The sequence below is a fragment of the Notothenia coriiceps genome, unplaced genomic scaffold (assembly GCF_000735185.1).
Source record: "Notothenia coriiceps isolate Sejong01 unplaced genomic scaffold, NC01 NC01_scaffold00037244, whole genome shotgun sequence".
NCBI classification, from domain to species: domain Eukaryota; kingdom Metazoa; phylum Chordata; class Actinopteri; order Perciformes; family Nototheniidae; genus Notothenia; species Notothenia coriiceps.
The window spans coordinates 8,999,042-9,012,999 of record NW_011369945.1 but is presented as its reverse complement, the minus strand read 5'-3'; the positions used below and the strand labels follow the sequence as shown (position 1 = coordinate 9,012,999).

At 41.9% G+C, this 13,958-nt stretch overlaps 2 protein-coding genes across 2 annotated transcripts in view; both read left to right on the top strand.

The window, feature by feature from the left end:
* pgap1 (post-GPI attachment to proteins inositol deacylase 1) overlaps nt 1-12,232 on the top strand; it is a 16,230-nt gene extending 3,998 nt beyond the window's left edge. Inside the window, exons 5-25 of the mRNA XM_010794236.1 lie at nt 859-911; nt 1,012-1,078; nt 1,473-1,578; nt 1,796-1,854; nt 1,957-2,040; nt 2,427-2,470; nt 2,650-2,701; nt 2,777-2,854; nt 2,987-3,062; nt 3,349-3,422; nt 3,505-3,556; nt 3,638-3,704; nt 3,788-3,893; nt 4,011-4,049; nt 4,153-4,337; nt 5,578-5,808; nt 6,386-6,521; nt 6,631-6,681; nt 6,809-7,020; nt 7,738-7,842; nt 7,957-12,232. Of these exons, the coding sequence (XP_010792538.1) occupies nt 859-911; nt 1,012-1,078; nt 1,473-1,578; nt 1,796-1,854; nt 1,957-2,040; nt 2,427-2,470; nt 2,650-2,701; nt 2,777-2,854; nt 2,987-3,062; nt 3,349-3,422; nt 3,505-3,556; nt 3,638-3,704; nt 3,788-3,893; nt 4,011-4,049; nt 4,153-4,337; nt 5,578-5,808; nt 6,386-6,521; nt 6,631-6,681; nt 6,809-7,020; nt 7,738-7,842; nt 7,957-8,095 (2,016 nt within the window). The 3' untranslated portion in view covers nt 8,096-12,232. The remainder of the gene's footprint in view (nt 1-858; nt 912-1,011; nt 1,079-1,472; nt 1,579-1,795; nt 1,855-1,956; nt 2,041-2,426; nt 2,471-2,649; nt 2,702-2,776; nt 2,855-2,986; nt 3,063-3,348; nt 3,423-3,504; nt 3,557-3,637; nt 3,705-3,787; nt 3,894-4,010; nt 4,050-4,152; nt 4,338-5,577; nt 5,809-6,385; nt 6,522-6,630; nt 6,682-6,808; nt 7,021-7,737; nt 7,843-7,956) is intronic.
* A 1,619-nt stretch (nt 12,233-13,851) lies between these two features.
* The window catches only part of LOC104965278 (mediator of DNA damage checkpoint protein 1-like), a 31,493-nt gene continuing 31,386 nt past the window's right edge, over nt 13,852-13,958 (top strand). The window contains exon 1 of the mRNA XM_010794235.1: nt 13,852-13,890. Coding sequence (XP_010792537.1) covers nt 13,852-13,890 — 39 coding nt within the window. The remainder of the gene's footprint in view (nt 13,891-13,958) is intronic.

Genomic DNA, 13,958 nt, shown 5'->3' with positions numbered 1-13,958 from the left:
GTGTGTGTCTGAGTGTCGGGTCCCGACCGCCACAAACACCACACACACCAAGCCGACCCAAAATCGAACACAGAGCGCCAGAGCGTCTGGACGGTTGAGACCCGAGTATCCCTCCTCCCCCCCCGGTCCTCGGAGCCGTTTGTTCGGCATGATCCTGTCTCTCACTCTATGGTGGTATGATATGTTGCTCTTCCGACATACTCGACTCACAGCCTCGCCGCGTCCCGCCGTCTCAGGGAGGAGAAATTGGCGGAGCTGCAGCTGAGAAAAGATTGTGTGTGTGTGTGTGTGTTTGAGGAAGGAATGGACCAATCCACGGACTTAACCTAACGGCTCCGCGGACGTAGTAACGTAACGGCTCCACGGATTGGTCCATTTGGACCAATGGGTCCATTTGGGTATGGGCACGTCACTGTACCCAGCAAGAAAAAGAGACATCTCCAACGAGGCGTTCTGGGGCAGCACAGACAGGTCTTTTCTGTGTTAGAGTTTTACTCGCTACAGGGTTTACTTTGAGGGTTTGTGACTTTGCAGACCGTTTACATGCAGAAAACCTTTAACCAACATCCATAGAAAAGTTTGGTCAGATTAATTCCATAACTGATGTTAAAAAAGTTAGAGCCTTGTGATGAAAAAATATGCAATAAGTAAGTATAATGATACAATCTCACGAATGAATGAGTAAGTGTTTCAAAATGATGAGTAAGCATCTGCAGGTGAAGTGACTGGGTCGAAATGTAGTTCCTGCTTCAGAGGTGTTCTTTTCTGCCTTATGAGCCCCTATGAGACAATAACTCAAATACTACTGTTTTGATCTTGTTTCACTCTGACGTTTCATGTCATCTTGTTTTTTTCAAGGCAACTGCAGTTCCCAGGACCTGGGTGTCTACTGACCACCTGTCCATTGTTTGGTAAAAGACATGACCTTATGTTTGCTAGACTTTGCATTTCTTTAGAACTATATTGAAATAGTATGCAGATTATATAAGTATATATGCCCTTGTGTTCCAGGTGCAAAGAGCTTGTTCTTGCTACTGTCAGGGCATTATTCGACCTCATCGATCCTGAAACCAGACAGGTTGGTACAGGAAACCTTAATACTAGGGATGCATCGATTCAAAAATTGTCTGCCGAGTAACAATTTTGCCGATGTTTTACTGTAAATACTGTAATAGTAGCATAATGCAGACAAGGACAGCCTATCCCTTTTTTTAGGCTGAGAAAGAGTGGGATACGGGTGTGTGCATGTGTAGAGAGAGAGAAGTTGAGCAAGCTTAGTATGTTTCTGGAAGTTAACGGGAGAACAGTATAACAAAGTCACAAATATAAACAATGGCAGAGAACATTGAATGTTGGATTTCATTGACCTCACAGAAGAGAGGAGACTGTACTGTACTAGAGACATTATATTTATTTTTGATAAGAATGCTTCTTCCCATCTGTCTCCAAGCTTACGTGTTTGTTCTTATTAGTTCTCAGTAAACCCAGAGAAGAAAATGGCTGTCCTGAGCCATCACTTCATCAGACACCCTGTCAGGATGCTGGCAGAAACTCAAGTAACCTCCGTCTCCATCTCAGGTTAGAGGGACACACCTCACCCTGGAGAGCCCAGGAAACAGACGTGCCAGTACTCTTCAGAAGTCTAGTGTTTACAGCACATTCATGTCCATGTGCTTTTAGAACCATATTTCTGCATACAGTATGCATTCATTTTCTCTATAAAGCAAAGTGAATGAATGAAGATTTGACTGAGTGGCATCATTCAAGAATCACTTATTTGTGTCTTTTTTTCCAGATTTTCCTGAAGCATGGAGTGAAGTTAACACACTGCGTCTGGCTTACAGCACACCAAAGGTATCAGACGTTGTTATTTATATATATTTGAGAAAACAAAAGCCCTGATACTGTCAGAAAATGAATAGGCTGGTTGTCTTCATTGTTGTTCTGTGTCTACAGGAAGGACAAGTCAAATACTTTCTGTTTGCCCTGTCGAGCCGCAGGAAAGCCTACAGCCATTTCTACTGCCGGAGCAACAACCTGGTGAGAGTTGGCTGGGCTAATGCTGGGCTAATGCTGGGCTAATGCTGGGCTAATGCTGGGCTAATGCTGGGCTAATGCTGGCCTCCCCTCTGTATTTAACTCACTCACACATGCTCCCCCCTAAATACTTCATATCATCAAATAATTACTTGCTTTGCCAAAAAGAGGACTTAGTATTGCAAAACAATGACTTAGTATCTAAAATAATGAATCACACACGGCTATGATTTCATCTAATCTTTTTTCTTTTACAGCCAGGTATGAACTTTTATAGATGACTCTTGTTTATGCTTGAATATGTCTTTTCCACAAAATACATTTGTGGAAATGGGCTTCCCAAGTCATCTGTACTAATTCTGAGTGTGATTATTGTTGTTGTCCAACAGGAGATGAGTAGCTGGGTGTACGGCTGTGTGAACGCTTCTTCATGGTGAGAATCTGATAATAGTGTTATCTCTTTCCTACTGTATATTCTCCATCAGCATCTGGATAGTTTAACTGTCCTATTTGTTCTGCACTTCATTACAACGAACAGATCATATGATGTCATTTGTGGTTATATTACAGCAGATCCAAAATGTTTCATTTTTGCTCTTTTATATTTGACAGTGTGCATACAGTGGATCTGTCCACAGGAACTGAGCTCCTGCCACCCTACAAGGTAACTGTCCTCTGAAGAGACACCTTCCAGTCTGAGCTGGTGTTGGTTACTCATGGTTACTGTTCTCCTCCTCAGGTCCTCGTTCTGAGTCTCAGCAACTTGTCTTCAGTTACTCATCTGCTTGTTTCTGCCTCCAACCTCAATGGCAAACAGGTACATTCATGCTATGAGGCCTGAGACCGCCCAGCAACAGTAGCCACAACAGACAGAATAAAAACTCTGTAACAACCTGCTTTAGAATGATGACTAATTGTTTAATTTAAACAAAGTGTGTCTGGTCCACAGTTTACAGTGGAGTGTGAGTGGCAGAGACAAGAATTTCAGACTCTGTCTGTCCCAGCACCACATGTCCTGTCCTTTGGTGAGTAATGTTTCTAGGTTCATTTCCACCTACTGGTGTTTTGCTTTTTCAAATTTAGCATACAAAACTAGAGGGGAATTTTGAACAAAATCTTTAAATATAACTCATGTTTGGCTGAGGTGGAAAAGTTGGTGTATGGATGAAAGCAAAATTTGACAATGTGCAATCGAGGCAGATTTAGAAATGAACCCCGTCGTCTATTGATGCAGATGTTCTTGGATAGATGGATAGATATATACTAGGAGGGAAAAGACACATTACTTTCAGTAACTGTTGGTTGTTCCAGGTCTGACTGCCAGCGATGTTTCTGTCAACTCCTCTGGACTTCTTCACATCATCCAGCTGCAGCACTTCCACCAGGTAGATCTGTGTTCACTGATGCTCGCGGCCTCTATCACTGCTCTTCCTGTCTAACTGCATTCTAAACCCTCTGTGTCTTTAGGTCTATCAGGCTCTGAGGATTAATGTGGCAAGCCAGTGCAAAGTACACAAAGGTACGTTCTTGTTTTGAAACATAGGCAGAAACATTGGCCCATCTTCACATGTAATAATGACCATTTTACATGTGCCTGCAGATAGACTGCCCAACGTATACAGAATACATGTCCCGTGGTTTGGAGAGGACTCTTTAACCACCGCCAGGTCAGTGTGTCTCTGAGCTCCTTCTGCTGGCACTCACACGTCATATTCACTGATTCTGACACTTGATGTTGTCTGTATGCCAGTGTGCCGTCAGTGACTGAGATCTCAGGGATGCTACACACAAGTCGTCCAGACAACAGCTCAGGTGTCTTCCTTCTGCTTCACACTGCCCCCAACTGCCAATATAAGGTACTACTCCTCAGGCGTGGGAAGTACTCAGACCACCATTCATCATGGCAAATGTTTTCTCTAATCACCGATAAGAAGGTTAGAACATGATGTGAAATATATGGTTCTCCCCCTCAGGTATCAGTAAGGACTTCATTACCCCGGGTGTTGGGACAGGTAGAACTTTCTAGTATTTTATTTTCAGTTTGTTGCATTTAGACCACTTCTAGATTTATTGTTCCCCCAGGTCTGATCGAATCTGTTCTCTCTTATTTTGCAGATACTGCGGTTCTGTGGTCCTATGGTGCCTGTGTACACAGCTGTTACCCTGCTCCTGGCCTGTAGGAGGCAGCTGTGCTCCATCCTGAAGTCCAGGCGCTCTGCAGACATGAGCCAGGCGGTGGGCAAAGGCCTACAGCCCCATCAAGTCAATCTGCCCGTTTATATTCTGCACATGTTAATGAGGTGAGGCTTTGAAAGTTGCATTTAAGTGGAGATGGGAGATGGGTACTCAGATCTGGTACTTAAGTAAAAGTAGAAGTACCAGAGTATAGGAATACTCCGTTACAAAAATCCTGCAATCAAAATGTTACTCAAGTAAAAGTAGAAAAGTATTTGCATCAAAATATAGTTAAAGTATCAAGAGTAGTCATTATGCAGATTGGTCCATTTCAGAATAATATATATGATATGTTTTATAATGACTGATCTTTAAAGTGTTCTCAAAGCTGGTAAAGGTGCAGCTAGTTTGAATGACTTTGTATACTGCAGGGTAGCTTGTGGATTTACTCCAGGTGGAACCAGTGGCAACTCGTCATTATGGGCAGGCTGGCACAGCCCCACCTAGTGTCAGCAGAAAGTAATGCAAATCATAATTCCCCAAATATGCAAAAAAAAAAAAATGTTAAAATATATTTTAAGATCATGTTTAGTCATCTGATTCGTCTGTACATTGCGGTTTTAGTCTGCGTTCTTGTAATTAGTGTCTACAGTGTGCCTATTGAGCCATGTTGAGCGATGTGGGGCAAGCCCCTCTCTCTGCCGTTAAAATGAATGGTTGCTGTAAAAACTACACAGCGCATGCTCAAAAGAATAATCACCATAGGGGCACTGTGCTGCCTGCCATACCCACCAAACATCATCTCATAACTCAGAGAGCTGATCGGTATGTGTGCCGCGAAAAGTGTAGATGTGAAGAGGAGACGAGAGAGAGTAGCGTATAGCGATTCAAATCAGTAAAAGGGAAAGAAAATGAATGAAGTGGACCATCTACTTCAGCTTTGGTAAGTTCATTTGATGTCATATCTTTTGTTGATATTCTGTGTTTTGCCTATAGGCTATTGCTCTGCTGGATTGATTGATATTGTGACGTCGGTGATAAGTGTCTGCAGCTATTTGTTTATGTGTTTAAAAAAGCACCAGAAGCTTATATATACATCTAAGTTGTTCGTGCCCCACCACTTCTGTACATATAAAAACGCCACTGGGTGGAACTAAAGTCTGATCTAAGACTTGATTATATTTCACATCGTTCATCCAGATCTGCAAAGTAACTAAAGGTACAGAATAAATGTAGTGGAGTAAAAGTGCACCATTTACCTCTGAATTGTAGTGGGGTAGAAGTACAAAGTAATAAAACATTGAAATACTATAAAAAAGTAAATATGACTTACTCAAGGTACTTGCTTCTCCCCCCTCCGATCAGCTGTAGCTGGTTTCAAGAAGTCTGGTCAGTTCTCTACCTCCCCCCCATGGATGCCCTCCCCTCAACCACACCTGACATGACATTCCATGAGGGTGGGGTACCAGTTGAAGAATGGCCCCACCCCCTGTCCCCTCTGTTTTACATCTGGGGGGCCGCTGTGGCGTTCTGGGGAAGTGCACTGCTGCGTCTCATCGTGAGGCTGATCTCTCTAATACTGGCTCCACTGCACAGGTAGGGTTGGACATTTAAACATCAAGATATGTGAATTCAAACTATTTGGATGGTCTGTAAGCATTTCAGTATGCATGTTTCTGCATGGGAAATAGGAAGCTTACACTCAGCTTGACCTTGTGTGTCTGATCTGTATTTCAAGCTTAATCAGGAGTGTTTATCTTTTCCATTTATTTTGCCATATTTAAGGTTTTGTTTTTCCGTTATTGAGAAATGTGCGAATGCCCTGATGGAGAGGATGCATTATCATTTTAAATATGAGCTGATTTGCATGCATTTCTGAAAGTTTGAAATGTAAACATTAGATAAAGCCATATTTCATATTCTTGGTGTATTTGCTTGACTTGTTAGAGTAACTCTCGTAAGTCAGAAACAAACTGTCAATATGTTTCATGTTTTAAGGAATGTTATATAAATGAAGCTACAAAAGATACATGACCAAACCCAATGTAACGCCTGGTGCTAGAGTGGAGATTTCTGGCACATTTCAGACTTTAGAAATATTTAGTTCAAAAATCCAGATTCATATCCATATTCAAATCCAAGCTCATAACCGTAAACCTCCTCTTCTTTGCAGACCATCCGTCTCTAGAGACTGCGGCACTCTGCCACGGCGGACCCTGTTCCTCATCACTCTGAGTCTAACTGTTATGGGGGGGGTATCCTGCGGGGCGTTGTCTATCTTTGCTGCCTTTCTGCTCCATCTTTACAGAGTGAGTCTCAGCACATGGTCATACAGATGTCTTTATACACAGTAGCATTCATTATTAAACCGATAAACGACAACATTGACTCTGCTCCCCCGACTGTCTCCGTTTGCAGGTGCTGAGGCTTCAGATGACAGAAAGATCCTTGAGTCACATGTTAAATCTGGTGAGATTTCCAGCACCAGATGGTCACTTTGGTGCAGTTTGAGGTTGCATTGGATGTGAATGCAGAGGCAGGATTTAGCAGCTATTCCAATTGGATGTTGTCATAGTGTTTCCCACCATCTGTCCAGGCCCCCCGGCAGCACAAGGAAGCAGAGAACGGCTCGGTGGAGGGAGACTCTCAGAGCAGGTCTACAGAATGTAATGTCGCCCCCCTGCTGTCTGAGTGCGCCCTGCAGGAGGTGCGGGATGACTTACAGCTTCACCTCTGCTTGTCGGCGCTCTTCACGCTGCCTGTCATGCTTATCGCACCCTCACTCATCCACTGGATCCGCAACCTGAGGTAATGTAAATGAGTGTGAGAGACAAAGCGCCTGCTGGTGGGGTCACCACGGCTGTGTTTATTAGAATGTCTGCTAATTGCAACTGCATCATTAAGAGTGCTAATAAGTGCTATGTATCTGTTTAAGAAAAATACAAATGTCAACATAAAAAGATTGAACGACCACACCAATTTCCAGCCACAATCACACCTGCAGCAGCGCTAAATTGGGCCCAGTCTATAAGGGAAGTAGTATGTCCTATCCTATCACTTCCTGTGCCCTGACTCAGACCACACTAATCGCCAAACAGCATTTGTCTTTCTCTATTGTTTTCTCCACTCCCCTACATTTACAGACATATATTGGCACATTGTTTTGCAAGCTGCCTCATTACTGGATCTTTCACTTTTTTTATGAGAGCAGCTGTTGAATCTTTACCCGCTCCAGAGGTGCTGTGTGTCTAATCTGACCTGTGATCTGTCTGTGGAACAGAGCTGAAAAGAGGACTCTCCCAACAAGCGACTTACTGCTTCGCTTTCATGATTGATGTCCTTAGTTTTAAGTGTATTTCACAGTGATATGGCTGATACCAATATCACTTAATTGAAGTGATTATTTTCCAGTAACTTTTATAGCAAGCGTATGCTCAATTGCACACAGTAATAATTGTTGTTTGACACAGTGTCGTGGTTGTGTACATGGTGAATGAAAAGAGAATGTGTTGTGATCCCCTGCAGGTATTCCCCCCAGTTGGACCCTGACCCTTGTTGGCCGCTCTCGGCGCCTCTAATTATTGTGTACATGCTGCTTATAAACTGCAACACTTTAAAACTCAGCAACAGGTAAGCACATTGTCACCAACACATTCACTCAGAGACATTATAAACCGTAGATTCACACATTTAAGAGAGAAACATTTGGGGAAATAGAAACATCTTTTTCTTCATCTCTTTCAGTAAACTCCTGCCTCTGACATCCTGCATCCCGCTCCCTATGTCCATCGCCATGGTGACCTTCTCTCCACTCCACCTCTACAGAGTCAGCTACTTCCTGTTGGCGGCGCTGGTCCCTCTGGCCTCGTGTGTTCTGCTCTGACGGTATCTGTCTGCTTTCAGTCCACATCTCCACCATAACAAGCCTTTCTCTGGATTACAGCCCGCCTCCCTGCCGCTGCTCCGGACCCATCTGTTCTGGAAACACGCACTCTATCTAGCTGCCGTGGAGCAGAGCCATAGACATACATAGCTTGGGGAACTGTCCGCTCGATGTTGGCACTAAAAGCCTCATGGAAATTACTCAATGTTTTAGAATGGGAGGATGTAATGACCTTGGAGCATTTGGTGCAAATATGGCTCCAAACGAAGGGTTGACCTGAAACCAAGTTTGCCTTACTCTGTATTTCTATAGCTCTGCCTTCAAGGAGCACTAACTCCACTACCAGTGAAGCTACTGATACTAGAGAATCTCAACAGGGTGTTACTGTTCAAATATGTTGTTGTGTTTGTGTGGTTTCTACGGTCTACAGTGGCATAGTTCACTGTGGGCCCTACACTGTACACTGCTTCACTGCCTAGCGATGACTTGTGTTCTCTTTACCTAACGACTGTCCTAGCACTGCCACCAAACCTGTGTACGCGCTCCATAGGAAAATCCAAAGTAATCAAGTTTACATCCCCCCCATATCCAACTCTCTGGTGCAGAACAATGACAGCCAATGGAAGTTGTGCACTGGAGAAGGCTTTGGTGCATGTGCAGGTTCTGATGTGACTCTTTGTGTAAACATGTCATTGGCACCGCTGCAGGGCTTGATCCGGAGACCTCTGTGTGAGACCGTCTGCAGTCTGTTTTGAAGTGCCACACTTGCACAAATTAGGATTAGGCAGGGAGTTAATAGGGGAATTGGGAGATAAAGATTCTAAAAAGACAAATTATCAACTGGGGCTGGGACAAATGATTCCTTTTTATTGAGTGTTTATGTCAGACACACACAGTCACATGGTTAAATGCAGACGGTGCGTCACTGAGATTATATTGATGTAAAATCATGATATGGTCCTTGGTGTTTTGATACGATGCAGCTGAAGCTGTATGTTGTTTTTGATGAAGTTTAAAAAGCAGCTTACTTACTTCCTCTAAGCCTTGGATTTATGTCCATTGGAGGATTATGGGATGTCTGTTCAGTATTGCAGCTGATGTACATTATGATTGGAGCTTCAAACTGCACTTGGGGGTTACTGAAAGAAGTGAGTTGTATGTCATGGTTACTGTAATCCACTCTCCCAGTGGCAGGTGTACAGGTGAAAACTAAAGACCAAGGAAACACCACCTTTTTGTCTTACTTTTTTTATTTTGTTTGAAATACCTTTTTCCGAATCACAAAACTACCTGTCTGTTTCTATCTTCTGTTTTTAAATGCTTTTACTTAATGTGTAAGAACACTTGGAATTATTTTGACGATTTTTAGGAGCAATTAAGAGGCTAGAGTTATTCTTTATTATTGTCAACAACCAGTTTAATATTCAACCTCAAGCCCATTGCTCCCTCCTGATGAAATCATTAAAGGCTTGATTATTTCTTTCAAAAGCTGCCCACTGTAGTTTAAAGGAAACAAAGCATCATGGTGAAAATAGTGCATTTGTTGGGGACTATTTTCAATGTTCAATTTGTTAGCAGGATGGTGTATGTGTGTGCGATGATGGTAATGAAGGACTATGGTCAGCCATTGCAACAGTGAACTCTATGGCACAGTATCAGGCTGTTACACACACAATCCATGGAGTTGCTTTTGCTCTTCCAATGGGATTGTTGACAGCAGGAGAAACAATGGGAAATAATCTGACTATTTCTCTTTGACTATTTTTAGTAAGTCTTTTTAGGGAATGATGTTAAAGAAACACACTTTTGGATTTATTTTGCCACGATTGCTTCACAACATCATTATAATTGTTGTGATGATCAGTGTCTTAGGCCTATCATTTGTTTATTTACAGTATGTGGGTCACATGACGGTGATTGATCTACCACAGCTGAACTAGAGTTGGATTTCACATTGTGTATGTAATGCCTCTGTGTTCAGGCATTGTGTATTTCTGCTTTGTTTTAAGGGAGACACTACAGGTGAATAGGGTTGACATTTTAACATGTCCATAATAGGGACATTTTATTTTTTCAAATGTGCAAATTACATCAAATAATCCATTTTGACCTTGACCATAAAGACAGGAATGACACTATGACATTTGGTGTATGTAGATCAGAGCATGAGAAATAACGTATTTTTAAGAAACAGTTTTTAAGATATTGTAATACATTTCCAGCGCCTACATTTACACAGTACCTTTACCTTTAACCTCTACAGATGATCACCTACATGAAGACATTTGCTTTGTTTAAATATAAACAAGGCATTATCTTAAGCAACATTTTGGGTAATTTAGGAGAAATCTACAGAAACAAATGGACAAAGTTAGTCAAAAAAGTGTATTTTTTGGATGTTTTCTTCCCACTAGTCTGAAAGAACACATGTAAAGCAGCTGAAAGTGATTTCCTGTAGTGTCTCCTGCTGCTGCTCAGCTCTCATGTTGCTGAGCAGCTGCTGTGCCTTCCTGCTGCTGAATGCAGCGCTGTGTCTGGCCCATCGTCAGGCCTCAGCAGCAGTGTCTTAGTGAAATGATACAGGTCTACAGTGAATGTGTTTACTCACTAAAACATGACTTCAATATGGCAGTATGATTTCACATTTGTGTGGCTCTATAAAACTAAAGATAACTTCATCAGGGACCAATCCCTCTTGCCCCTGCAGTAAGCACAGTCATGAGTCAGCATTCTCTGCAGAGACACCGCTTCTGTCCCCGATGAGAATGTCCCTGCACAGAATGTCTTTGCGTGTCTATGAATTGATTACTGGTGGCGTAAGTGGTCAGCGTTTCTGTGCATGTGTCTGTTTGGTGCAATTTTAGTGCTTTGAGACGCACATGGTCGGCCTCTTTGTAAATTGGTGGTATACACTAATAGAAGAAATGAGTTGAGATTAGATGTGTTTTTATATCCATATAAATGTGATTATATCGGTGTTCACTGTGACATGATGTTTCACATGAGGGTCTTGATTCTAAACTGACATACTATCACTTTGGCATTGTCTTTTTTATATTCCAATAGAAGAAAATAATCTTGCTTACTCACAAGATCCTTTTTTAACCTTATTGTCACTGACAATTGGTCAATTTGTCAGTTATTTTCACAATTAAATTCCTTTCTTTAACTTTATTTTCCCTGAAAATGTGTCAATTTGTCAGTTATTCTCTTGATTTATGACAAGGAAGTAAAGAGTAAATGATTGTCCAATAAGTCTTTACAGTATGATACCTCAGGCAGGCATCTTGTTACTTTATCATCTTGTCAATAAAATCTACATTATACAACGTACAGTATGTTTAAAAAAACATTTCCTACAGACCAAGTTCAGACCGAGATTTGGCGCGGCTTTCTGTCAAATCACAGTTTAACTTACTGAAAAGAATGACTCAGTCAAACCAAATCCCTTTTTAGAACAGAACATTTGAACGGATACAATTTCCCTTATGAAATGTATTCCCAGTGTGGAATCAGTCGTAAACATGCTCTGGTGTTCTCAGCACAAACATCCTGATATAAGACTGTAGTACAATACTACAATAACACATACACATGATAATGACAGCCAACAATGAATCAGTCATTTTTCTTTACCAAGTAACCTAGCTGATGGTTTATCTAGTACTATGGGAGTCAAAGTAATATTGTTCTGTTACTACAGTTTCTAAGTGCTTTAAAGTCCAGTAACCCTATCATGTTTCTTTATTCAGCTTCTGCCTACAGTGACTTGTAACCTCCTGCCAGCTCGTCCTTGTTGTGCACAATAAAGTGTCCTCTGACCTTAATAATAACCTGGCATGATGAAGGAAGTGAAAATGTAACATATCTGAGGGAAGGTTTCTTTTTTGTGTTGAGGCTTTGGTGTGAGAGAATGTTCTTCTCAGGTTTAAGCATTATTGTGTCAAAAGTGACTGCTTTGATGTTTTTATATTTCTCACATTTTTAATCTGATGTCATTGTAAACGGTCAAACTGTGCAATTTCTGGCACTATTGTTGTTAGAATAAAACAAAAAATATATAATTGTTGTCTTGTTACTACGGTATTAGTATTGTTGTTGTTAGTAAAGAAATGTTATTGAAAGAGCCTTACATTTCTATTATACATTAAGTGGAGCTGCTTAGAATAATAAAGATGTTAAATAGTCCTGCCCTAACAATGAAGTGAGTGAGATGTCAATCAAACAGTAGGCGCCCACAATGAAGTGTAACCAGGCGCAGTAAGTGAACACACCTGTGAAAGTGAACCACAATTTTACATTTGAATCCTTTTAGTTTTCATTCCACATGCATTGAAACAACGCCATGTGAAACCCGAACACACTCCTTCAGGGGAGACTGTGAATGCTAGCAGGTGATTGGTCAATACCAGCTCCAACATTCTGCGACCAATAATCTTGGCGAATTCTTCCCGCTTTCAACATGTAACAGAGGAGAAGATGGGTGTTTCTCAATGTCGAGGAAGGCTCCTCCAGAGCCACTATTTAAAGGATGATACGTCATCGAGTCCCGCCGCAGAACTGTTCCAATGTAAAGGATCCTTGGAATTCTACCGAGGACTGAATCCTTCGTTGCGGGAAATTTCGAGGCTGCACATGTGTATCCTCCGCGGTCTTAAAATCCCCACAATGCTTTGCGCACGGACCAATTTCCCAAATATTTGCTGGAAATCGCGCTCCATTTAAGGCAGGGCCACGCACATGACGCACACCTGCACACCTGTAGCCTGTTCCACCATTCTTTTTGTTTTCCGAGGCTAAGGATTCTTGACCTGACTCGGAAGACATGTCCTAACAAGGAAGCGTCCTCGACATTGAGAAACACCCGATATCTAAATGAGCTCGTCTTGGGGGTGTGTCCCCAGGAAGTGCTCCGGAATTTGAGGAAAATACTCGTTGTGGCCAAACGGCAGTACTACAATTTCTGTGAGGTCCCTGGGCCCAGAAAGACTTTTTCCCATTGACTAACATTGGGAAAGAGCAGTGGCGGAGCTGGGGGTGGCTGGGGGTTGGCCGTGGCCACCCCCAGCTGAATCCTGGCCAGCCCAAACACCCTCACCACGGGGGCCCAAACTATTTTAGAACATTAAGAAAAAAATGTTTAAGTAACCTTTCATCATTCATCAATAATTAACATTAATATAACGTTATATTGATAATGTACTCACTAAACTTACAATTCATTTAACTTATTTTCTTCCAAAAGTTAATTATCCAAAGCCTTTATACACCCCCTTCTATTTACATGTAATGGTTTGGTCCCGCCTCTGCCTCCAAACGGCACTTTCTAGCAGAGAGTGAGAGCATGTAAGCAGGGATGCTAGTACTTACGTGTGTGCCATGTCTCAACCACTCACAAAGTCAGGCTTTCAAAATGAAAAGAAAGGAGAGAAAGACAAGAGAGAGGGACTAAAGGGAGACAGTATATCACCCAGTTTTTCAAGAGAAAAGGTGGGTGTGGTCCATGAGTGGTGGAAATTAGTCTGTTAGCTAAGCGTAGTCCATTGTAAATAATAATTGTTATGTTGTTTTTTTTACTAAGCTGACATTAAGTACTGTTAATATCTATGAAGAAAATGCAGAGGTTTTTAATTTCACTGCTCTTTTAGCTGACATTTAACAAATGCAGGTAGATTTTTAGCAGCTATTCATACTAAATCAGTTGTCCCTCCCCCTGGTGCCAGGACCAACAGATCCAGCAGCCCTTTCCCCCCATAATGCTGAACCTGAACCAGCTTTTCTCCCAACTGAAGGAGGTGAGCAGCATTGTGTTGAATTACATGCCACTTAACATATCTGAAAGGAGACTGGAATACAATATATA